This window comes from Halteromyces radiatus (genome assembly GCF_025201355.1).
Source record: "Halteromyces radiatus strain CBS 162.75 chromosome Unknown BX664scaffold_7, whole genome shotgun sequence".
Classification (NCBI taxonomy): domain Eukaryota; kingdom Fungi; phylum Mucoromycota; class Mucoromycetes; order Mucorales; family Cunninghamellaceae; genus Halteromyces; species Halteromyces radiatus.
Window position 1 is genome coordinate 127,682 of NW_026251693.1, and position 22,014 is coordinate 149,695.

The 22,014-nt window shown below is 32.3% G+C and overlaps 9 protein-coding genes across 9 annotated transcripts; 6 read left to right on the top strand and 3 right to left on the bottom strand.

The window, feature by feature from the left end:
• Positions 1-1,919: 1,919 nt before the first annotated feature.
• On the top strand, positions 1,920-2,162 carry BX664DRAFT_237566 (uncharacterized protein; the record flags this gene model as incomplete). The annotated part of the gene is made up of 2 exons (XM_051540190.1): positions 1,920-2,019; positions 2,086-2,162. Coding segments are annotated over 2 exons (177 nt in total), but the record flags the coding sequence as incomplete, so codon positions are not given.
• Positions 2,163-3,051: 889 nt separating this feature from the next.
• Positions 3,052-3,638, bottom strand: BX664DRAFT_182106 (uncharacterized protein). The gene has a single exon (XM_051540025.1). It carries the CDS (start codon positions 3,495-3,497, stop codon positions 3,132-3,134), a length of 366 nt encoding a protein of 121 aa, XP_051397390.1. The 5' UTR covers positions 3,498-3,638; the 3' UTR covers positions 3,052-3,131.
• A 706-nt stretch (positions 3,639-4,344) lies between these two features.
• BX664DRAFT_338947 (uncharacterized protein) lies at positions 4,345-5,708 on the top strand. The gene is made up of 4 exons (XM_051546538.1): positions 4,345-4,657; positions 4,727-4,874; positions 4,932-5,095; positions 5,160-5,708. Exons 1-4 carry the CDS (start codon positions 4,495-4,497, stop codon positions 5,675-5,677), a joined length of 993 nt encoding a protein of 330 aa, XP_051397391.1. The 5' UTR covers positions 4,345-4,494; the 3' UTR covers positions 5,678-5,708.
• Positions 5,709-9,271: 3,563 nt separating this feature from the next.
• BX664DRAFT_338951 (ribosomal protein L14-domain-containing protein) lies at positions 9,272-10,285 on the top strand. Its single transcript, XM_051546539.1, has 3 exons — positions 9,272-9,391; positions 9,765-10,112; positions 10,185-10,285. The coding sequence occupies exons 1-3, from the start codon at positions 9,386-9,388 to the stop codon at positions 10,236-10,238; spliced, it is 408 nt and encodes a 135-aa protein (XP_051397392.1). The 5' UTR covers positions 9,272-9,385; the 3' UTR covers positions 10,239-10,285.
• A 689-nt stretch (positions 10,286-10,974) lies between these two features.
• Positions 10,975-12,272, bottom strand: BX664DRAFT_267966 (uncharacterized protein; the record flags this gene model as incomplete). The annotated part of the gene is made up of 4 exons (XM_051540973.1): positions 10,975-11,525; positions 11,589-11,759; positions 11,863-12,092; positions 12,157-12,272. 4 exons carry the CDS (start codon positions 12,270-12,272, stop codon positions 10,975-10,977), a joined length of 1,068 nt encoding a protein of 355 aa, XP_051397393.1.
• Positions 12,273-12,576: 304 nt separating this feature from the next.
• Positions 12,577-14,000, bottom strand: BX664DRAFT_361040 (Rad1/Rec1/Rad17). Its single transcript, XM_051548213.1, has 8 exons — positions 13,823-14,000; positions 13,524-13,768; positions 13,322-13,442; positions 13,122-13,247; positions 12,997-13,064; positions 12,825-12,921; positions 12,694-12,744; positions 12,577-12,631 (listed from the first exon to the last, which is right to left on the bottom strand). The coding sequence occupies exons 1-8, from the start codon at positions 13,904-13,906 to the stop codon at positions 12,611-12,613; spliced, it is 813 nt and encodes a 270-aa protein (XP_051397394.1). The 5' UTR covers positions 13,907-14,000; the 3' UTR covers positions 12,577-12,610.
• A 75-nt stretch (positions 14,001-14,075) lies between these two features.
• Positions 14,076-15,896, top strand: BX664DRAFT_301136 (Nin one binding Zn-ribbon like-domain-containing protein). Its single transcript, XM_051542374.1, has 4 exons — positions 14,076-14,305; positions 14,378-14,508; positions 14,587-15,069; positions 15,134-15,896. Exons 1-4 carry the CDS (start codon positions 14,098-14,100, stop codon positions 15,635-15,637), a joined length of 1,326 nt encoding a protein of 441 aa, XP_051397395.1. The 5' UTR covers positions 14,076-14,097; the 3' UTR covers positions 15,638-15,896.
• A 21-nt stretch (positions 15,897-15,917) lies between these two features.
• On the top strand, positions 15,918-17,255 carry BX664DRAFT_361042 (HAUS augmin-like complex subunit 6 N-terminus-domain-containing protein). Its single transcript, XM_051548214.1, has 4 exons — positions 15,918-16,604; positions 16,678-16,828; positions 16,894-16,997; positions 17,056-17,255. The coding sequence occupies exons 1-4, from the start codon at positions 15,929-15,931 to the stop codon at positions 17,124-17,126; spliced, it is 1,002 nt and encodes a 333-aa protein (XP_051397396.1). The 5' UTR covers positions 15,918-15,928; the 3' UTR covers positions 17,127-17,255.
• BX664DRAFT_338959 (uncharacterized protein) lies at positions 17,256-21,514 on the top strand. Its single transcript, XM_051546540.1, has 11 exons — positions 17,256-17,668; positions 17,735-17,890; positions 17,978-18,107; positions 18,175-18,319; positions 18,374-18,689; positions 18,764-18,961; positions 19,037-19,221; positions 19,291-19,613; positions 19,686-19,943; positions 20,035-20,100; positions 20,178-21,514. The coding sequence occupies exons 1-11, from the start codon at positions 17,460-17,462 to the stop codon at positions 21,351-21,353; spliced, it is 3,162 nt and encodes a 1,053-aa protein (XP_051397397.1). The 5' UTR covers positions 17,256-17,459; the 3' UTR covers positions 21,354-21,514.
• Positions 21,515-22,014: the final 500 nt, after the last annotated feature.

Sequence of the window (22,014 nt, forward strand, 5' to 3'; positions counted from 1 at the left end):
ATAAAACTGGATGATAGTTGATTGGATAAAAGAAGAAAAAAAAACAAGATTCTTTTTTTTTTTTATTATTATTAGTATAAAGAGAAATGAATACTTCATTGATAGATAAAAAAAAAGGTAGATATGATTAAATACGTTTGCATGCAGACGAATGCAGCGTTCAAAAGTCGGTTACCCAGTTCAATAGAGAGTTTTTCATATATATATATATATATATATATTTGTCCAACCAATGATGATAGAAGAAAAGAAACAAAGAGAATGAAAATAGAACTATGATCAATATAGAAATAATCATCATTTAGTATTTTTAATATGATTGAACAATGAAAAATGATAATGATATTAAAAAGAGTCCGTGCTTTAATATGATGAAATAATGATGATGATGATTAAAGGATTTGTTCAAAAATATTCAATAAGCCAGATATGGTATTTTCATCATTATTATCATCCAAACAACAAAAAGTGCTGCATATGTAAAGATTAATGTCAAAAAAAAGTAAAGTACCCCTTTTCTTATATCACATTGCCGGATGATCCTTGTTTTTAAGTTGTTTTTTGTGCTACGGCATGTTTTTTCTATTTGTGATGCACTTAAATGGACGCTCTAATTGACAAACATAACGGTTAAAAAGAAATCTATTGAATTCACAAAAAAAAAAAAAAAAAAAAAAAAGGATGATTTTTGATTGGTGTTAAAAAAAAAAAGATAAACAAGTTTTTTTTTTTTTTTTGTGGTTGATGGAGATTGGTTATAAAGATGCTCCCGTGAACTCTTTTTATGCCGCAACACTAAAAATAAAATTTATATAAAGAGACTAAAAATTTTTTTTTTTTTGATTTTTTTTTTCCCCTTTCTCTTTCTTTCATTTCTTTACTTTTATAACTCATCTTTTTTTTCTTTTTTTCTTCTACTTTTTTTTTTTATTCACAAAAAAAAAACTCTTGTTTTTTTTCTTTTGATAAGAAATAAATTTGGTGTTTTTTTTTTATTATTATTATTCTTCCTTTATCATTCCTTTTTTTTTTTTGATTATCCTACCTACTTTTTATATCCTCTTTGATTTCCTTTTTTGATAAAAGGAAGCAAGTTATTTTATCTGACTCTCTCTTATCTTGTTTACTTTTGATCTTTTGGTAAGTAGTACGAACTAGAATATATGCATGCAGCACACATTGCTTTTACATGTGTTTACTAGTAAGGTTGACCCGAAGATAGTTCCTTAAAACTTACCTTTTTTTTTTCTTTTTTTTTATTTTTATTTTTTATTTTTATTTTCATTTCTTTTTTAGTTTTCATCAAAATAATGAATTTCCAATACAATCAAACAGCTTTTGGTTCAACTTTTGATCAACCTGAAGAATGGATTCGACGGGTTAGTTATTCAGATATGCTTTCTCAAAGTGAAACTGGTTTTTCTGATGGTGAACAATTGACTCCATCACCTAAAATGGATTATTATGACGACAAAATCTTATCTTCTAATTGTGATACTTTTGATTATCCTCCTTCTTTTTTTTATCAACCTTTGATGAATGAAATGTATTTGACTCCTTCTCATTTGGTATATCCTTTCAATATACAATCTTCTCCAGCTTCTTTTAGTTCTTCTTTTGGATCACCTGATTTGTCATCTAGTTTATTGGTCTCATCATTATCGTCAGCATCATCATCATCAGTATCATTAGCATCGTCATCATCATCAGCATCATGTATATCACCTTCATCATCACCCTCTCCTTCCTATACTTTACTGTCATCACCACCCTCCTCATCTGCATCTACATCATCATCACCATCTGCATCACCAAAATCAAAGAAGAAACAATCATCAAAGAAAACAGCATTATCATCAGCATCTTCACTAGCATCATCAAGAATCAATAAGAAACCAAAACAGCCTTTAGTCACCATTCTTAAAACATTTGAATGTACAGAAGATGACTGTGGGAAAGTATTCAAACGATCTGAGCATCTCAAGCGTCATGTGCGGTCTATACATACAAGAGAAAAACGTAAGTCTTTATATTTTATCAAGTGACATCTATATTGATTTTTTTTTTATTATTATTTTCTATTAGCCTTTGAATGTCCTTATCAAGCATGTTGTAAACGTTTCTCAAGATCTGATAATTTGAATCAACATATTCGTATCCATCGCCCTGCCGACAAGATGTCCAAAGTACAACGCAAGAAACATCATCATTAGAAATCTCTTTGATAAAAAAAAAAACAAACATCAAAGCAAACAAAAAGAAAAACAAATTGGCTGGCTCCCTTTACCCATCATGGATCGACTGATTGACTTGACTCCCCTTTTTTTTATATATCACTTTTTTTTTGTTTTTATTTTTTTTTTTTATTTACAATACCCTTTTTTTTTATCACTTTGCATCTTCTATATATTGTATATGATGATGATCAGGTCTCATTGCTTGCAATGAAGTAACTAGTCTATTCAATCCACTTAGTATATCAAAATCACTTCAAATAAAAAAAAATGCTTATTGAAACAATGTTATGATGATGATGATATTTTTTTTTTGGAGATGATGTGCGGATGAAAATGAAATCGGTTAGAATCTTAACATGAAAATCTACGTTATGCACTGGTTCATACGCAACCAGTCAATCAAATAGTGTTCGATCTATATATCTTAGTTGTTTTTTTTTTTCTGCGGCCTCCCTCTCCCCCTTTTTTTCCCATCAACCAAAAATATTAGTGACAAACCACATGATGACTGTCTTAAAAGGAAATACACAATGAAGGTTGATCCTTTTTCTATCTATGTGTTCATGTATACCGTTCTTTTTTTTTTTTTTTTTTTTTTTACGAGTCAACCATGTGAAGAGTAATAATAAATTCAATGAGATTGACAAAAAGTAAAAAAAGTAAAAAAGTAAAAAAGTAAAAAAGTAAAAAAAAAAAAAAAAAAAAGAAAAAAGAAAAAAAGAAAAAAAGAAAAAGTTGTCATGGGTATGAAGGCTCGTGCACCCCGAGATTTCTTTTTGGTGGTAGTGGGATAAAAATAAACTCTATTTTATATGTGTTGACTGTCCCCTTCTTCCTTCAAATAGACGTGCACACACATGTATATACAGTAGATCAAAAGATGTAATAAATACTTTAATATGCTGAGATGTTAATGGCGAATGATTGGACGATTAGATGATACTTGATGATGGATGATAACGTAATGACGGATGATATGTGATGATGAATAATACGTGATAAAGAATGATATGTGATGATGGGCGGTTCTATTGGTGTGTATTTAGATAATAATGATGATAGTAATGTTATTAGAAATACTAAGACTACTAATATAATGTATACATTTTTTTTAAAAAAAAAAAAATAACGCAGACACAAACGGATAAATAACAGTATAATATAAACATAAACATCCCCCCAAGTGACCCCCACCGTTCGATTTTCTTTCGTTTGGTCCAACTGATTTTGATTGGCCGAGATTCGACGCCGTTTAATCATCAACTTGACAATCTATTCGGAAGGAAAAGCCGGTTACATATTATTGACATTCCCAACTTTTTTTTTTTAGATTTGATTGGTTTTGTGTAATCATCCTTCTCATTTCCAAGAATACATAAGCTCCTGTCATATAAACTATTTATATATATACAACGAGGAGGTATTTATATATATATATATATATAATACAGATGCTTCAAAGCCAATTTTTTTTTATATTTCTTTATAGTCTTTTCTTTCCGGCTTAACAATTTTAAAGTTTGTTCCCCTGGAAAAGTATATTGCATCCGTGCCACAGACGGATAAATCATCATACAAAATAAGACTAATAATAAAGATTAGGAAAAATAGAACTTTTTTTTTAAAATGACCAGAGGAAACTAATAAGGTTATGCTGTATATAGTCATCCGGTGATGGTAACAAAGAGAAATATCTAGATATTTTTATCTCTTCTGTGAAGTAATTTGAATTCCGTTAGAACGTATACTTTTTGGCACAGTGCGTTGATGGATATATTATCTGATTATCATCATTTTAAATAAAAAAAGAAAAAAAGAAAAGAAAAGAAAATCAAATATAATCATCCTAATGTCATTTTTGAACAAAAAAGGAAAAGGGAGAGTCTTTTTTTTTCTTTTTAGTATCCTTCTTGTCAATTGTACTCGTTCAAAGGAGAAACCCGTTTTTTTTCCACTTTGGCACTAACAGTGGAAATAGAAATATAGTGAAAGACAAAGCACCCGTGACAGCAACTGGTGCTACCGCTTTCGGAATTTACTACCCCGCTCCCTCCTTGTAAAAGAGCTTTTTTTTTTTTTTTCTTTCCTTCTTCTTTTTTTCTTTTCCTTTTTTTACTTTCCTTTCTTATCCTCTTCCTCAATTTTTTTTCTCTTCCTTTCTTTTCCATACCCTTCCTCTAGTTTCATAAATTCCCAAATCAAATATTTATATTATTATATATCTTGACAAAAAAAAACCAAAAACAAAAAGAAAACAATGTCTATGCAAACAACCAGTCAATTTTGTGGTGGTTATGTTGATCCTATTTATTATCAACAACAACAACAAACATATCAAGTATCATCACAACATATACAACGCTTGAGACATCTTCAACAACAAGCAGCACTTCATCAACAAACTTCTCTTCAACCTCAATGTAATATTTTTTTTAAAAGAAAGAAAAAAGAAAACATATTTGGAATTAACCTTTTCTTATATTATATAGTGATGACTATGCCTCAGTATCATCCACCTTCTCAACCTCATCATCATTATCAAGAACCTTCTAATCATCATCATCAGCAACAACGACAACAACGATCACCATCATCTTTGGATCAATCTACTGATCTCGATCGTACTACGGATCAAATGTAAATATATTATTAAAATCATTGTCTTGGTACTTATTTTTTTTTTTTTGGTTTTAGTGATCCAAGCAAAGCAGCAAGACGTGCAGAACATAATGCAATCGAACGTGCTCGACGTGAACATCTTAACACCAAGTTCCAACAATTAGCTCATTCATTACCCAATCTTCAAAACGATCGTCGTCCATCCAAAGGCACCATCATTGAACGTACTCTTGAATTTGGTAAGTTTAAAATCTTCATCCTATGTTCATTTACAATATATTAATTCTTCTTTTTTTTTTTTAGTCAAACATACAGTACAAAAGGAAGAACGATACAAGAATGAAATTAGGGAACTCAGCAGAGCCAATCGACAATTGATGCGACAAGTGACATCTCGATCATCCATACTAGCCGGTGTTCACGATGAAGAAGATGAAGAAGAAGAAGATGTGATTGATTATGAAGATACAATGGACCTGGCAACAACTGATGATACTCTTAGTCATAAATCCTCCTGTTCCTCCTTTGCTATGCAATCCATGTCGTCTGCTCCAACAACTGTGGGTGGTGAATCATCAGCAACAACCAGTCCATCTTTGGATTATCACTCCATGTTATGTCAATGGGATATTCCTACTTGTCAGCAACAACAACAGCAACAACAACAACAACAACAACAACAGCAACAACAACAGTACAATCCTGATTTATTCGTATCCAATGATTTGTTGATGGAAGATGGTTATCTTTTGGACCCTACTATCAAGACTTCTATGGCTAATCCTATCAAATTCGAACCTGCCTTCTCTACTACTTCTTGAGCTCTCTCCACTCTTTTTTTTTTTTTTTTTTGATCCTCCTCACTTTCCTTTTGATATATCCATATATTTATCTCATACCTTTCTTTATATCAATAGTATGCCAATGCCATTTTTTTTTTCATTTTTCTTCACGTCCCCCACATCACACTCATAACTACACATTTATTAGTCATATATACTCTTTTGTATATATATATATATTTTTTCCTTTGCGTTGATCGCTCCTCTCCATTACCCATCATTACTTTTTAAGATGTTCTTTTTTATGTGTATACTTTTTTTTTATTCCCTTTCCCTATGTTAGATATGATTTTTTTTTTGTCCAATTGCTATCCACCCATTTCTTTCATTCTCTTTGATCCTTCTAAAGGTTCCCTTTTTCTTTTTGTGTGTAAATTATTCTTATTACTATTTTAGTTTTATGTGATCCTATACCAAATATATGAACTACTTGTGTCTTTTGTGTTTGTGTTTGTGTCCTCCTTATTACCTACCACCTACAGTTTCAATTTTTTTTTTTTTTTTACATCAATAAAAAAAAGCCTTTTTTTTAAAAAAAAATATGATGATGATAATGATGATTGTTTCATTTTGATGATGAATGTGTTTGATATTCAATGATGGTTCCTATGATGGTTCTTATGATGATTCCTATGATGGTTCCTATGATGATAATAAAAATGATTCCTATGATACTTGAGGCACATAGTAAGTGTTTCCTGCTATCCTAATTTGGATCCTTGCTTTGGAGTAACTTTTTTTTGATAATCAACATACTATCTGAACTGCCTAACCTCACCAAGTTCCCACACAATGCTTTCTCTCTTTTTCATGATGATGATGATGATGTTTACTTTTTGTTCCACTGAAGATGATGTATTTATTTTTTTTCCCATGGCAAAAAGATCAACCTCCCCTTCTCCTCTTTTTGCATCAATGACCTATGTATCTAGATCTTTTATTTCATATAGATGATTTTTTTTTTGTCCTCACCGGTTATCTACCAAAAAAAAAAAAAAATCAGGGGAACGGAATCTCAATAAAGTCTCGGCAAGTTCATCGGATCACTTCCCTTATGAAAGTTGTAGTTGTACCTTTATTCTTTTTTTTTTGTTTTCATGAAAACTCAGTTGTCACTTGTCAATTTTAATTGATAGGTCATGGAAAAAATAACTCCTTTTTTTTTCTTTACTCAGCCAATTTACACAAAAAAGCATAAGAAACAAGTTTTTTTTTTTTTTTTGTTTACACCAATGCTTTTTGTCCAAATAGCTCTACAGTTCTTTTGAGAAACATTTTTGTCTAGTGAACTTTCCGTGTGAAAAAAAAAAACCGATCATCATCCTATTCTGCAAATTGAAGCATAAACAAAAAAAAAAGACCAAATAATGTGATAGGACCGATTACCTTTATGAGTTCTTCCTCCTTATCAAGGTTTTTTTTCTCCTTGATCTGATCGTTTTGTCTGCGGACATCAAAATGGCGTTTTTTTTTTTTTTTTTGAATAGAAAAAAAATATCTTTATACTATTTTTTTTTTTTTCATCGTGATAAACAGAATAAACAAAACAAAAACAAAAAGTCAAGTGGAAATTCCATGGGTAGTACATAAGCGGTGATTTAACCCTGTATATGCTTCTCTCTCTTTTATAATAGTAATAATGACGAACGGCTTCTCCTTTTTTTTCTCTCTCTTAAAATAAGATTTCCCTCATTTAACTAGTGCACAGACTTTAAGATAGATGAAATTTATCATCCTATCTGATTCCGTTCTTGCTGCTTTATTTAGTAGTTACCCGACTTTTTTTTTTCTTTTATTAGACATCTTCTCTTTGTCTATTTTTCGATTTGGGTCTATCATCATTTTATTATTCCAAGTGATGGGAACAAGACGATCATCTTTTTATGTTGAGTATTTTGGACGATCTTTTTTTTTTTTTTCCTTCCAATGTCTCACAATTTTTCTTTTTTGTGATCACGTTCTTTAATGGATACAACGTATCACTATAATAAAAAAGAAATGATGTTTTTTTTTTTTTCTTCCCGTGATTAAGAAGTATAAAAAGGATAGACAAATTCGAATCCACATTCGAGAATCTTGGCAACCTTGATGTAGTACATGTCACTCACACAAGAAAAACGTGATGTTGGTAAGGCAGATTGCTGTCATCGAGCTTCCGATCAATCCCATGTTTGGGCTTCCGATCTTTTTTTTTCTTCTTTCTTTTATGATTCTATTTTATTCAGTGATGATCCAAAAAAAAATGGTGTATTGATTGTATTCTTTTTTTTTTTCATAACCCTCTTTCTTGGATTTCCATGCATTTGATAAAAAAGATTGTAATCATTATACAGTACCATTTTCATAAGGCATCATGAGGAGGATTCATTCATTTAATAGGTACATGACATGATCAGTTGTTTTTTTTTTTTTTTTTTTTTATTCTAGAGTACACGATGCATCCCATTTCATAAAGCACTAGCTTCCTCATGGATTGTCTTTACATACAGATATTACCACCGTGTTGGATCTTCTTATTTGAACCGATAGAACATGGATGTCTAAAATAGGCAATGACTGGATGAATGATTTTTTTTTTCTCATTACATATACTCTAACAAATCTTCTTTTTGTTTTCTTTCTTCACAGATTTCTTTCGTCCTTATAGAAACAATACTTATGGTGGATGGATAGTGTAGAGAGAGATACCATCTCCCTATTGTATTTTTTTTTTTATTTCTGCGGGGATGTAAAAGTATGAATCTTCCTTTCTTTCTTGCTTTCTTTCTTTCTTTCTTTCTTTCTTTCTTTCTTTCTTTCTTTCTTTCTTTTCTTTTTTTCTTTTCTTTTTTTCTTCTTTGAAACAATTGACTAAAACGTATTATCACCAAGACCTTTTTCTTCTTCTATTATTTCTTTTTTTAGATAATTCTTCACAAGCAATGAGTAAGTTGAATGATATCAAACAAGAATGGGGAAAAAGAAAAGTAGGGGAAAGCATTCCTTTTTTTTATTCTTTTTTGGATACAATAGATTAGATATGATGGTTGGGTTAGTTGCCAGACTCATACTGAATCTAGTAGATACTACAGTTATGGTGGATAAGAAGAAAGCTAAGATATCAAACATATACATATGTACGAGAATGGGCGGAAGGAAGAAAAGTATCCGTTAAAAACGAATTGACTTCATCAGACAGTAAGTTAAACAAAAGTGAAAAGGAAGGATTTTTGGTGACACAGAAGATTAATATGCAAATACAAATAATCTTCTCTTATTAGTATCCATAGATCCAATAGCTCACTCTCATACCCAAATAGATATGGACACCATCGATCTACTTATTCGGTTAATATCTTGACAACTGGAATTTGTACAATGAAAGATATGGATCAGTGTTTAGTGTTTAGCTCTAGTACCAATATATGAACAATAAAAGTTAGTTTGAAAATTCTTTATCTTCTATGAATGACTTAATGTTTTTTAATGAAAGAAGGTTTTATGATCTGAAAGGTATTTTTCTACTTGGTTATTTTACAGATGATCAACCATATGTAGGATAGAAATCCATTCTTGCAATGGACGTTCATAAGGGGAGCCTATCCATCTATTTTTCAACTTCCGCCCAAAAACAATTCACAAGTGAGAAAACATCCAGTTGAAATTCCTCCTCTCTCTTTTCTTTCTCTGACCATATAGTTTACAACCATGGTGGTAAGCATTCGTATTGTTTTATAGAGTGGATGGATAGGATATTATCTGGTGAATAGATGGATGGATGTATGAATAGACGGATGGATGGATGGATGGATGGATGGATAGATAAATCACATATACACGCACAACAAACGGATTACCATAGTCAAACCATTAAAGGACATGAAAATAACGAAACGAACAACGCTCGGTCAATAGACAACATCATGATAGTTAAGGAACGATAATAAGCAATCACTTTCAGAACTCTATACTTCTAATTATGCCATCCATCTATTGACGGGAATGAAAGAGAATGGGGGAAAATGCAAGAAGAAAAAAAAAAGTACAATGCACTGATTTTTTTTTTTTTTTTTTTTTTTGTGAATAGCAAGGATCATTCAAACGTCAAGTCGAAATCGGTCGTGTTGTTCTTCTCGATAATGGTAAGTTGGCTGTTATTGTTGAAATCATTGACCACAACCGTGCCTTGATTGACGGCCCTACCACTGGTGTTGCCCGTCAAGCCTTCCCTTACCGTCGCTTGACCTTGACTCCTTTGGTCGTCAAGGGTTTGCCTCGTGGTGCTGGTCAAAAGACCGTCAAGAAGTACTTTGAAAAGGCCGATATCTTGGCTAACTGGGAAAAGTCTGCTTGGGCTCAAAAGATTCAAACTCGTCAAGTTCGTGCTGGTTTGTCCGACTTTGATCGCTTCAAGGTGCAAAAGTTCAAGAGCCAAGTAAGTAAAAAAAAAAAAAAAAAAGGATGATATATGTGTATTGACTGGATAATTAACTTTTCTTCTCTTTAGCGTCGTTTCGCTGTCGGTTCCGCCATCAAGCAAGCCAAGAAACAAGCTGCTTAGATTTTCTTTATCATTCTTACAATAAAAAAAATCTTGTCTTCTCTTTATTTTTTCTTTTTGGGATGTCTTCATTATTTTTACTTTTTATAGTGTTGATATATCAAATGTCTATTGTTGAATTATGTTATATGATGAAGTGTTATTTTGTTTTGATGGGATGATGATGGAAGGGTGGAAGAACGAAACAATAAACTACGCTGTATGATGCTTCGATAAAGTAGGCTGTGATGATTCTTGTAATGTGATGACTTTAGGTCCATAAAGATGACAACTCTATAGATAATGATGATTTGTCTGTTAATTTAGAAGAAATGTCTCATCTGTAGTTTGTTTTCAGAAGAATCTACGGCCATCTTCACTTGTCTTTTACTATCATCATCGTAGGGTTGATAACAAGAACATGACTCATAGAATCATCCAAGAATATACCGTCATCATGGAGTTTATTCGTCAACATATTAAACTTTCTTTATCGTATGAACACCATACCGATAGTCCGGCGTCATAAATAAACTTTATACATCTACGTATGACAGTGTGTCCCTATCACTAATCATAATATTAACCTAAAGATCAAAGCATATAATGTGTATTTCATTATTTATTTCAACTGTACAAGAATGGGATCCAAATAAAAATAATACAAAAGGGAAATAGAATAAACTAAGTAATGATGGAAGATTGGATGGAATGATAGGGGGGAAAAGAGTGATGACTAGAAAAAAAAAAAGCCTATCTAAGCACGAGCAGCGGCCAACTTTTCTTGATAAAGAGTTTCGGCACCATTCCAGACAGGAGATTCCTTTCTATTCTTCAAGGCCAAGATAGTGGGCAGAAGATCGCGAGAGAAGAGATCAGAAGATTCACGAGGAAGTAAGGTAGGCAAATGATCAATAGAACACACATCCAAAGGCATAGGATTGGAAGTGGTGACAGGAACAATAGGTTTATCGAATGTAGTGTTGATGGTGTAGACTGGAATAGGATTGTTGGGATTGGTAGTATCACAAGAAACATCACAGATAACAGATAAGTTGCGTTCACCATCGATTAACTCTTGAGTAATGAAAGGAGGAATCTTTTGGTTCAAATAGATACAATTGACAAAGATATCAGCCTTCAAGATTTCAGGGAAAGGACCACCAGCCTTGGTTTCATTAATATCCCACTTAATGATATTTTCTTCAGGAATACCAGCTTTACGAGCAAAATCACAAGCGCCAGTACCACATCGACCTAAAGCACCCATCACCATCACCTTGGGATATTGATTATTATTATTGGCCACTAAATATTAAAAATAAAGTTAATCAAAAAAAAAAAAGTTCTTATGAATCTAAATAAACTTACCAGCAGCAGTCAATCGTTTCTTTGTGAATGAAATCAAAGCATCTTCATTGGGATAAGGTTTCAAAGCTCCATAAGCTTCATTCTTGTTGATTTGTTGATGACACCATACATCAATAGCGACAGCAGAACCAGCAAAACCAGCCATATAACCAAAAGCAGCAACACGACGACCTAAAAAAAAAAAAAAGAAAACAATAAAATGATCGTGTCAATTTTTTTTGAGTTTATAACCCGTGGGAAATGCGTTATCCTTTTCTTTTTTTTTTTTCTTTACCATTACTGTCATTCAAGAATTCCAGATCAAGAATAGTACCATTACCAGCATCAAAACGACGTAAAAGTTCCTTCCATCCACCTTGATTCTTGAAACAATGGGCAAAGAAGATATGTGTATGATGAAGAGGAGAATCGTCATTTTCAGGAAGTTCCTTCAAACCAACAATATAAGCATCTGCAGGAGCGTCAGTCTTCCAACTAAGAGTATCAACAAGAGGACAACCAACCCTAAATAATTATAGAGAAGGATAAGTTTTCATTACTAGAAAAAAAAAGAAGAAGAAAAACTTACTTGACATATTCTTCATCGTCAAAAATACGTTGGTCAGAACGTTCAACAGTAATCTTAAAACCATTATCCAAAAGAATCTTGGCAGTAGCAGGAGTCAAAGCAGCACGATGTTCCATGGGCTTTGTTTCAGCACGGAGCCAGAGATGAGGACCTTGAGTAATAGTAGAAGACATTATATTGAGTTTTAGTAAGATATGAAACTAAGTAACAAAAAAAATTGAAGTAAAAGGAAAAAAAAAAAAAAGACAGAAATACGCCAAACAATCATTTTATAAGCGTATCTTTCATCTCCGCATCTTCAGTCTTTGACCAAAAAGGGAATGTAGTTTCATCTCGTTTGATGGATGACTGTGTTTCAATTGATCTATGTCAAAAATCAAAAAAAAAAAAGATTATCATGTTTTATTTACAGTAGATAGTAATAATAATAATAAGAAAAAAAAAAGATCTATAATTATTCTACACAGGGTATAAACTAAAAAAATAATAATAAAAGTATTAAATCATCAATGATATTGAATATATTATCTATCTTACTGTAAATTCTACATAGGCAGCATCATCATTCACGCTGGTTCCAATCTTGAACTGTAATAATAACAACAAAATAAATGATATGAATGAATTCCCCCATATTTCCCTTTTTTTTTTTTTTTTTTTATAATTACCAATAAGCTAAGAAAACCTTCAACTGATATTTTCATAGTAACATCAGACGCTTGATCTAAAGCTTTGGTGCATCGAGCAATATGAGAGTAAAGATATCTAATTCAAATATAGTAAACCAATTGTGATTAGTTTTTTCATTGGCCGATCATCATCATTGTTTTATTTCCTTACTTGTATGTTCCATCGCAGGAAAAATCAAAAGCTATAAAAGGTTCAGCATTATCTGCATGATAATCGGTCTACATATAAACAAAAATCAATTCTATCATATCACACTATTTCATAGCTCTCTTTACCATACTAGTTGTTCCATTTGTTCCAGTACCAAACAGCTGAAAATGAAGATCTTGAGAAAAGAATTTGATCGTTATTTGTTCACAACTTGAATCCAAATCACCTAATGCGTCTTGAAGTAATGATGCCTGAAATAATAATAATAATAATAATAATAAAAATTAAGTTCTCTCCTACGATTATTTTCTAAATAAATACTTGCCTTCATAATAACCGTTTGTACAATTTCCCTATCATTCACAGATAAATCTATTGTATCCAGTTCAGGTTCCATAGTCTTGATTTTGCAGGTATGTGTCAAGTGTGTATGATTATCTTCACGTCTAAATAAATAAATAAATAAATAAATAAATAAAATTAAATGAGAATATGTATATACATATATATATATTTGTATCATTTACGTAAGCTCTAATGGTGTTCCAATTCCATTATATTTCATTTTGCATCCTTCCATCATACCAGAAGGACAAACAACACCTAGACAGTCGACCAAAGTCACCAAGTGCAAGTCAAATGAAGACCGATCAATAGTACCAAGTCGATATTGTTCAAACATGATACGTTTTGCATAAACAACAGCTTTTATACTTTGGTGTTCAGTTACAGTAAAAGTCAAACCTTCTTCTTGAATATCGCAAGTCGCTACCTAACTCATAATAAAGTTAGAATAAAGTTGATATCAGAATCTATATCATTTTACCGGTCTAAATTGTATAGTTTTTATCATGCCAAGTAATAATTTCACTGCTTTCAAATTAGCTGTGAAAGGTTCTATTTGACTCATATTTATATAGAAAAAAAAAGGTTACGCGAAAAAGAGAAGAGGAAGCATGAAGGAAAAGAGAAAAAAGAAAAAAAAATTGGGTTTGAAAATCGTTTGCTGTGACTTGATCTCCTTTTCTACCTTTTTTTTTTTTCTTTTTCCTTTTTTTTTTTTTTTACCATTTTTTCCTGTTGCTTACTCATTTATCAAACATGGAAAACAAAGATAACAAAATCAACCATTTGGTTATCGATACAAACGCCATTATCAATGGTATGACTTTAAAGGATACTGCCGATTGTTTTTATACTTGTCCTGAAGTGTTATCCGAAGTACGAAGTGCTCACTCCCGAGAATACTTAACTCGACTTCCTTTTGAAATCAAGGTGGAAAATCCTACCGAAGAATCTTTGAAAGCTGGTAAGTTTTTTTTTTTTTATTGAATATATTAGTTATCATTAATTACTTATTCCTTTACTTTACTTTTATTAGTCATCAACTTTGCCCGAAAAACTGGTGATTATTCTTCTCTTTCTATGCCTGATATACGAGTTATTGCTTTAACACATACTATTGAAGCACGTCGTAACGGTTTAGAAAATATTCGAACTGAACCTATCAAGGTAAACCCATTGATTTTAGATTTTTTTTTTATATATGAAAAAAATAACTCATATATCAATTTTTTTTTTGTTGTTTAGACTCGACCTACTGGAACTCTTACTAGTGCACCTCCTCCTAAGAATAAGGTCAAACCCAAAGTGATAGAAGTAGATGAAGATGGATGGGAAGTTGTCACACCTGCCAATAAATCGACCAAAAATTCCAAAAAAAACAAGAATAACAGTAACAACACCACCACTACTACTACTACTACAACTACTTCCAACACTACTGACAAAGATGTTATTGACAATGACAAAGAAGCAGCTAATCAAATCGAACAGCAACAAAAAGAAGAAGAAGAAGATGCTCAAATCGTGGATACCTTGGCACAAAATGTGTCTGATGTTATTATTGAAGAAGTGGAACCTGATATGGAATTCGATGGTGATGATGGAGAATGGATTACACCTGAAAATGTAGATGAATTCAATGCTTTGAAACTTGGGGTGACTCCTGCTGAATTCCGAAAAATGAATATTATGGATGTTGCTTGTATGACAAATGATTTTGCTATGCAGGTATGTATATAAATAATTCAATTATATATATATATATATATGTTATTTACTTTTTTTTTTTTAGAATGTTTTATTACAAATGAATCTAAATCTCGTATCAACTGGTGGTCATCGTATTTCCAAAATCAAGAATTGGGTTCTTCGATGTCATGCTTGTTTTACAGTAACAGCAGATGTGGATAAGAAGTTCTGTCCAAAGTGTGGTAGTGCAACATTGATGCGTGTATCTTGTACAACAAATAGCAAGGGTGAAATCAAATATCATCTCAAGAACAACTTTCAATACCGACTTCGTGGCACAAGATATGATATCCCCAATCCTAAGGGTGGACGAAAAACAAACAATATTGTTTTACGAGAAGATCAACGTGAATATGTTAAGGCTCAAGAAACACAATCCAAAAAGAAGATCGTTGATTTGTTTGATCCTGATTTTGTACCTCTTTATGGTAAACTGGATACTCGTACTGTCAATAATAATATGTTTGGTACAGATGTTATTGGTTTTGGTCGTAGGAATCCAAATCAAGGTCGAAAACGAACAGGGAAAGGCAAGAAACGATCTTAATTTTTTTTTCTTTATTAGATTAGATATATGATAGACTTATCTTTCCCCCTTTTATATATATACATGTATTATTCTTATCATTTCATCTTCATTTTTATTCTACAACTGCATTCTTTTTTCTTATCAAAATAAAAATATATAATCATAAAAAAAATTATCCATACTATTATTTATGCAATATGGAAAATGGAGTCCCGACTCCTTGGTGCACTGCCTTTTGACTATAAAAATTTATATGGCTTTTTTTTTTTGTTTTTATTTCCCTTTTTTCCTTCTTCTTCTTTAATCTTCATGTCAATAGAACATTACAGTGCACTTTCCCCTATACAACTCTTTTTACAAAACCTCGATCTTTTAGGTTTTGAACCACAACGAGATGCTTGTGATCAGGCTTTTCAACACTTAATATTTGATACTTCGTTATATCAACCAAACACTGACAACACCAGGGCATTTGAATGTACTAGTTATTTTTTATTCAAAAAACTAGATCCAGTAGAAACCAAGACCAAATTTGCTTCTTGCTGGCCTATTCAAGAATATTCACCTTTGGCTCGAACATACCGTATGACTGCTTATCAATGGTTAGTGGAACTCAAGGAACGACAACTTTTGTTAGGTCCCATCTCATTACGAAGAAGTTATTTTGAATCATGTCCAGGACACGAAGCTTTTATCTCTATCATGTTGTCCTTATCTATATTGACTCTACAAACAGTGATTGATCGTGACTATGCAGATCCAAATGGTAAACCAATACGATTGATACCCTCCTACAAGAATGTTGGCAACATTGACGAGCGGTTACCTCTTCCAAATGAAAATCCAGAAACTGTCCAATATAGTTTACAAACAGCAATACAAGCTCTATCAACTTACGTACAACAACAAAAGCATGATTTTATTGTATCTACAAACAAATCTATAGCCAATGCAACATTATTGAAACAAGCGATCGATACACAACGTGAGTATTAGTGGTAACAGTCTTTGAAAATGTCTTACCCCCTTTTTTTTGTATACTTGTGCTTTATCATTAGGAAAATCCTTATCCTATTCTTCTTACGAATATCAATATGGACAAGTACCTGATCTGACAAGGATAAAGAAACGTATGATCCAATATCATCAAGCTCAAACACATCAACAAGATCTAACCCAGCATGCTTTATCTGATCATATATTGAAAAGGTAAAACAGAGAATAATGAAAAAAAAAGAACGGATGAAAACTAATATTCTTTTGTTCCCTTCAAGTGCTCAATTACAAATAGAAAAGCATGATCAGATTCAGAACCATACACAAATGACAATTGATGATTATCATATACGGTATAACCTTCCTTCCTTATTATCAGGAGGTAAGAATAACGATATTTTAATGAGAGTTCTTTTATTCTAATATATATGTAATATTAGATACGAATATCAAGGATGCCGTTGAGGCAATACAGACTCAAGTTCGATACCTTCTTGATAGCAAACGATGATGAACAAACCTTTTTCTTTTTGACATTGGCTGACTTCAAAATGCGTGTTTTTTTTTTCTATCCATTATCCCCCGTACAACAATTTTTTTTTTCTTCTGTTTCTCCTATTCTTTGTATTTTTATTATCCTTATTATTCTTAGTTATTTTTTTACTTTTTTTATTATTTTATTACTATTAATCTCATGTCACTATTCTATTAGATTTGTTTATATATAGTATATAAATACGTATTCAGTTTTTACCACTCAACTTTAAAAACTTGACTTTTATTATTATTCATTATTCATTATTGCTCTTCAAACGATAATGATCCAAGCCGCTTATCAACAACAATGCAAACATCTCAATTATCAAGTGCCTCAAACAACATAATCAACAAAGAACAACAAACAGCGCAAAAAAGAAGACGTCGTCGTCGAAGAAGACAAAAGAACAAACGCAGTTCAACTAGTCGTCAACAAACCAAACAAGAAGAACAAACTCATTCATTTGCTTCTTCATTGTCACAAGATACTCGCCTTGACCTCAAAGATTTGACCAGGTATTATATATAAAACAAAAATTGTATTACAATACCTTTTAAATATACTCATTATTGATTCATTAGGGAAGCGTCTGCTCTGGAAAAGCAACTTGGTGAACTTCAAACACAATTGAATATCAACTATACCAATTTTCCAAAGGACCAAGGACGTCGTGCCAATGCTATTGCCAATGAACAAGTGACAGCTACCGAAGAAGAAATCGACTATGTTAGAAAAAGGTAAATGAAAATAAGAACAATCACGCGCTTTCAGCCATATGAAATATCTCAACGATTTTTGACTTTTTTGTTTTTTTTTTCAATTAGGTTGAAAACTGTTTATAGACAAATCCTCACCAATGATCTTTTATATGCTTCATCTCAACGAATTGAAGATAGACTCTGGCGGTACATATTTTATCCAGTCATTGAAGAGACCCGCAGTCAACTACGCAAGGTAAATAGTAATCATTAATAATTACTCAATCTGATGATCAAACCAAATGACCTTTTTTTTTTTAAAGCTCAAACCCAATGATTCGTCTACTTTACGACAAAAACTTGCTACAACTTATCATCAAGATATTGATACAAGCTTCAAATTCTATCGTGACCTCAATCACAATATCAAAACTACTTATCACATCGATACGAAGACTATTGGAATTGGTAAGTATTGTTAAGTGGCATTATATCATACTGACTCTTGTTTTTTTTTTTTAGATGTATTTCGACATCAAATAACAAACTCTATGGCGACAGATGAAGATAAGGTGGCACTGTTGTTACAATCAAACTATATTTGTATGGGTGATCTAGCTCGGTATCATGCTTCCTTTGCTTCTTCCAATTTGGACAAGGATTCATCCAAAGAGAATCATACTACTTCTCGTTCTTCAGATGCTTGGAAGGTGTCGAAAACATGTTATCAAAAGGCAATCGATGTTTATAGATCAAGTGGGAAACCCTATTCGCAATTAGCTCTTGTCTCTGCTTCTACAGGGAGTGTGATCGATGTTGTCTGGTATTATTGCATGAGGTAAAAAAAAAAAAATAGACCACGTGATGAAATACTCTTCTGATATTCATTCTCGTTTTATAATATAATCATAGTTTGGGCATGAAACATCCTTCAAGCTTAGGTTACGACAATCTCAAATCATTTTACTCCAAAGTTCGCTTTACCACGAAAACTATATCTCCTCAACAACTGAATGTAATGGACAATATCAAACCCTCCCAATGTATATCTCATTATGTAGAATCTTTTCTTCAAATGCATCATGCAATTGTCTTCCAAAATAGTGACAAGTAAGTTTAAAAAAGGAAATGTCAAGTTAGCCATGTGTGATTGATCTATGATGATCTTTCCCTATTACTATGTAGTTTTCCTCCCATGTCAACTGGATTAGTATTAGCTATGACTCAAATATTAACAACTGCGGTATCAGATCAACACATGACGAAGACTACTTCTTCAACTCTTCATATTATCCGATCAACTTTGACAAGGGCAATGGTTATTTTATTGATTTCTGTATGGCATCTAGGCGAACGCATCAAAAACAAAGGTAATGTATAAGCTTTTGTTTTTATATATTTATGGATTATGCTGATTGAACTACTTATTGTTTTTATAGCTAACTTTAATCAGCGATTCGAACTACAGCATTTGCAAATGATACTATTGAATTATGGATTCGATATGCTGATAACCTTATACAAAGAAACTAACTCGACTTTGGAACGCCTGAAAAAAACGGCATCAAGTGAATCATCAGCCATTTTGTTATCTTTAACAACATTAGTAGATAATACTCTTCTCCCTGCTTTATCAATATGGTGTACATTCCTATATACGAATATGGATATCATTGGACAATATTGTCATGGTGCTGATGGTAGAAATACTTCCCTTCCAAATGGTAAATCAAAGGAAACCACCAAACGATCATTAGTTAGAGTAAGTCAAATATATATATATATATATATATATATAAGTTCTTTCAGCAACAACTAAGCTTCTTTTTTTTAGTCTATTCAAACATTTTGTTCCTTATTGATTGGTTATCCATCTTTCCCAGTCCCTGTTAATAATATCCTTCCAAGTGTATATCCATTATCTGAAGACGTTTTGCTTCTTGGTCTTGTTCCTTTGATTCCATTCCATGCCAGTGTCGACTTTTTCAAGGAAACGGCTTACGAGGTGGATGAACAAGTTACATCTGACGCACGAAAACAAGTACGTTGGGGTCGTGTCCGGGAATTCATTCGGAAAATGGCAGATTCAACTGTAAGTTCAAAAATAATAACAAAAAAACAAAAATATCTTTGATATTCATTTTTAGTTTTTTTTTTTTTTTTTTTTTTTTTTTTATATCTAGTCTTTTGATTTTGTACAATACAACCAAGTGGAACAGAATTATTCTGTGATCGATGAAAATGCAAAGGTAAATATGAAACTTTTCTTTATTCCAAGATGAATTGTTGTTAATCCTTATCTATATATATATATATATATATATAGCGACAACAACAGAGTCGTTTCATGAAGGCATTGGCTACTCAAAGATTGATGGAACAAGTATCTTCTCTGGAAAAGAATGTTAGTAACATGGCTATTTCTCCCAATGGTGGTGGCCAAGCACGCAACAAGATGACAACAGAGCAATTGAGACCTGATGACATCGATATATATACAGTTGTGGTGGATGCAACTGCCTTCTTGGATGGGTTGACAAAGGTCAAGAGGTGGGCAAATCAAACTCTCAATGTACGGTCTAGAATCCAAACAAGTGTTCTCCAAGTAGTCGTCCCCCTAGATGTGATTGACGTTCTTGATCGATACAAGAAAGGTGATTCCCATATGAATCTACAAGCTCGTGAATCCATTCGTTATTTGGACCAACAACTCACTGTCGCCGCCGATCATAACAAGCAAAACGAAATAGAATCTAATAATATACGTACGCGATCTTTTTTACGAACTCAACGTGTGGAAGAGAAATTGGATGATTGGGATCAGGCATCTACATTCTATATTGATCACAAGAAGAACAACTCCCAGCAAGAGCAACAACAATCGGCACATCTGACTGAAGAAAACAGCAATGAACCAGTATTGACGGATGTCGACGATGTGGATGATACTTCGATGAGTTCCGATGACGATTTATTCAAAACACATGGACGTAGAAGGGGTCGACGATTTGATCAAGATGAAACGGATTCTGAGGTTGAAGATTTATCTACAGACGATGATGAAGACTATTCAACTGACGATGATGATGATGACAACTATGCTGATGAAGATGAAGATGAAGATATGGATTCAGAGGACTTGGATGAAGATGAACAACAAGCTTTGGATCAGGATGATGATGAGGACAATGATGATGAATGGTCATTTATGGATATTCCCAAGATGTATCGCCCTATTCTTACTTGTTTATTGTACTTTTATCAACAACAACAACGACAATTGGATTCTGGATCTGACTCAAAAAGTACCCACGACAATCAAGTGGAGCATTTAGTTCTGGTGACCAATGATGATAATTTGACCAAATGGGCTGAACGATTTGGTGATCCCTCTACATGCAAACCTCTTTCGGTGTATTCTGTGGCTGAATGGGATCATATCTTGAATACAAAATCTTTCGAAAGAATGGCTTCTCATCCTTCCCAACGACGTCGTACTTGAACATTTTCTCTCTCTGTTCATCTCCTCTTTTGGATTTAGCTAGACTTTATTTTTTATTTTATTTTTTTACTACCCCATTTTGTTTATCTCCTCCCCCTTATATATACATACATATATTTAATTACTCAATAAAGATATTGATTCCTATGGATGAAACTTTATCTACTACAAATGGCTCTTTTTTTTTTTTTTTTTTTTTTTTTTTTTTGAGAAATGGGACATTAGAATTGCATATTATGTACGATAAGAGCAAGACATGTCGTTCATCGTTATCAAGCAGCGTTTTTGATTGATCTTCTTCTGATTTGGTAAAGTTCTTCTTCTCCCTCACGCGGTTTTATCATGGTGATCCCTGTCTTGATGGTTTAGTATATTTCTTCTCTTAATAAAGTCAAGATTGTATTTAATATTTTTTTTTTTTTCATTTCCAATATTCTGCATCACCATCAATATGATAACATTCACCGTCATACTGGAATCACTACCCTATCAAGCTTGGTGATGATTAACAGCAAATTTTTACTAATACTGTTTTACTTTTATTTGCTCACATGTCATAATAAACACTCTGGAAAATAAACATCATTCTTACTGTTCATTCCAATGCATCCCTTATCATCCCCAAATCTAATCCGAACAAGGTGTCTCTATACAAAAGCTT

Bases quoted from the DNA above. Each gene is read 5' to 3' on its own strand.
- BX664DRAFT_182106 (XM_051540025.1), bottom strand. From the start codon at position 3,497: ATGATTAAACGGCGTCGAATCTCGGCCAATCAAAATCAGTTGGACCAA.
- BX664DRAFT_338947 (XM_051546538.1), top strand. From the start codon at position 4,495: ATGTCTATGCAAACAACCAGTCAATTTTGTGGTGGTTATGTTGATCCT. The intron at 4,658-4,726 runs GTAATATTTTTT...TATATTATATAG, and splicing joins AACTTCTCTTCAACCTCAAT to TGATGACTATGCCTCAGTAT. The intron at 5,096-5,159 runs GTAAGTTTAAAA...TTTTTTTTTTAG, and splicing joins TGAACGTACTCTTGAATTTG to TCAAACATACAGTACAAAAG.
- BX664DRAFT_338951 (XM_051546539.1), top strand. The intron at 10,113-10,184 runs GTAAGTAAAAAA...TCTTCTCTTTAG, and splicing joins TGCAAAAGTTCAAGAGCCAA to CGTCGTTTCGCTGTCGGTTC.
- BX664DRAFT_361040 (XM_051548213.1), bottom strand. From the start codon at position 13,906: ATGAGTCAAATAGAACCTTTCACAGCTAATTTGAAAGCAGTGAAATTA. The intron at 13,248-13,321 runs GCAAGTATTTAT...TTATTATTTCAG, and splicing joins TACAAACGGTTATTATGAAG to GCATCATTACTTCAAGACGC. The intron at 12,632-12,693 runs GTAAGATAGATA...TTATTTTTTTAG, and splicing joins CTGCCTATGTAGAATTTACA to TTTATACCCTGTGTAGAATA.
- BX664DRAFT_301136 (XM_051542374.1), top strand. From the start codon at position 14,098: ATGGAAAACAAAGATAACAAAATCAACCATTTGGTTATCGATACAAAC. The intron at 14,306-14,377 runs GTAAGTTTTTTT...TACTTTTATTAG, and splicing joins CGAAGAATCTTTGAAAGCTG to TCATCAACTTTGCCCGAAAA. The intron at 15,070-15,133 runs GTATGTATATAA...TTTTTTTTTTAG, and splicing joins CAAATGATTTTGCTATGCAG to AATGTTTTATTACAAATGAA.
- BX664DRAFT_361042 (XM_051548214.1), top strand. From the start codon at position 15,929: ATGTCAATAGAACATTACAGTGCACTTTCCCCTATACAACTCTTTTTA. The intron at 16,605-16,677 runs GTGAGTATTAGT...CTTTATCATTAG, and splicing joins ACAAGCGATCGATACACAAC to GAAAATCCTTATCCTATTCT. The intron at 16,829-16,893 runs GTAAAACAGAGA...GTTCCCTTCAAG, and splicing joins TCTGATCATATATTGAAAAG to TGCTCAATTACAAATAGAAA.
- BX664DRAFT_338959 (XM_051546540.1), top strand. From the start codon at position 17,460: ATGCAAACATCTCAATTATCAAGTGCCTCAAACAACATAATCAACAAA. The intron at 18,320-18,373 runs GTAAGTATTGTT...TTTTTTTTTTAG, and splicing joins TACGAAGACTATTGGAATTG to ATGTATTTCGACATCAAATA. The intron at 19,944-20,034 runs GTAAGTTCAAAA...TTTTATATCTAG, and splicing joins GGAAAATGGCAGATTCAACT to TCTTTTGATTTTGTACAATA.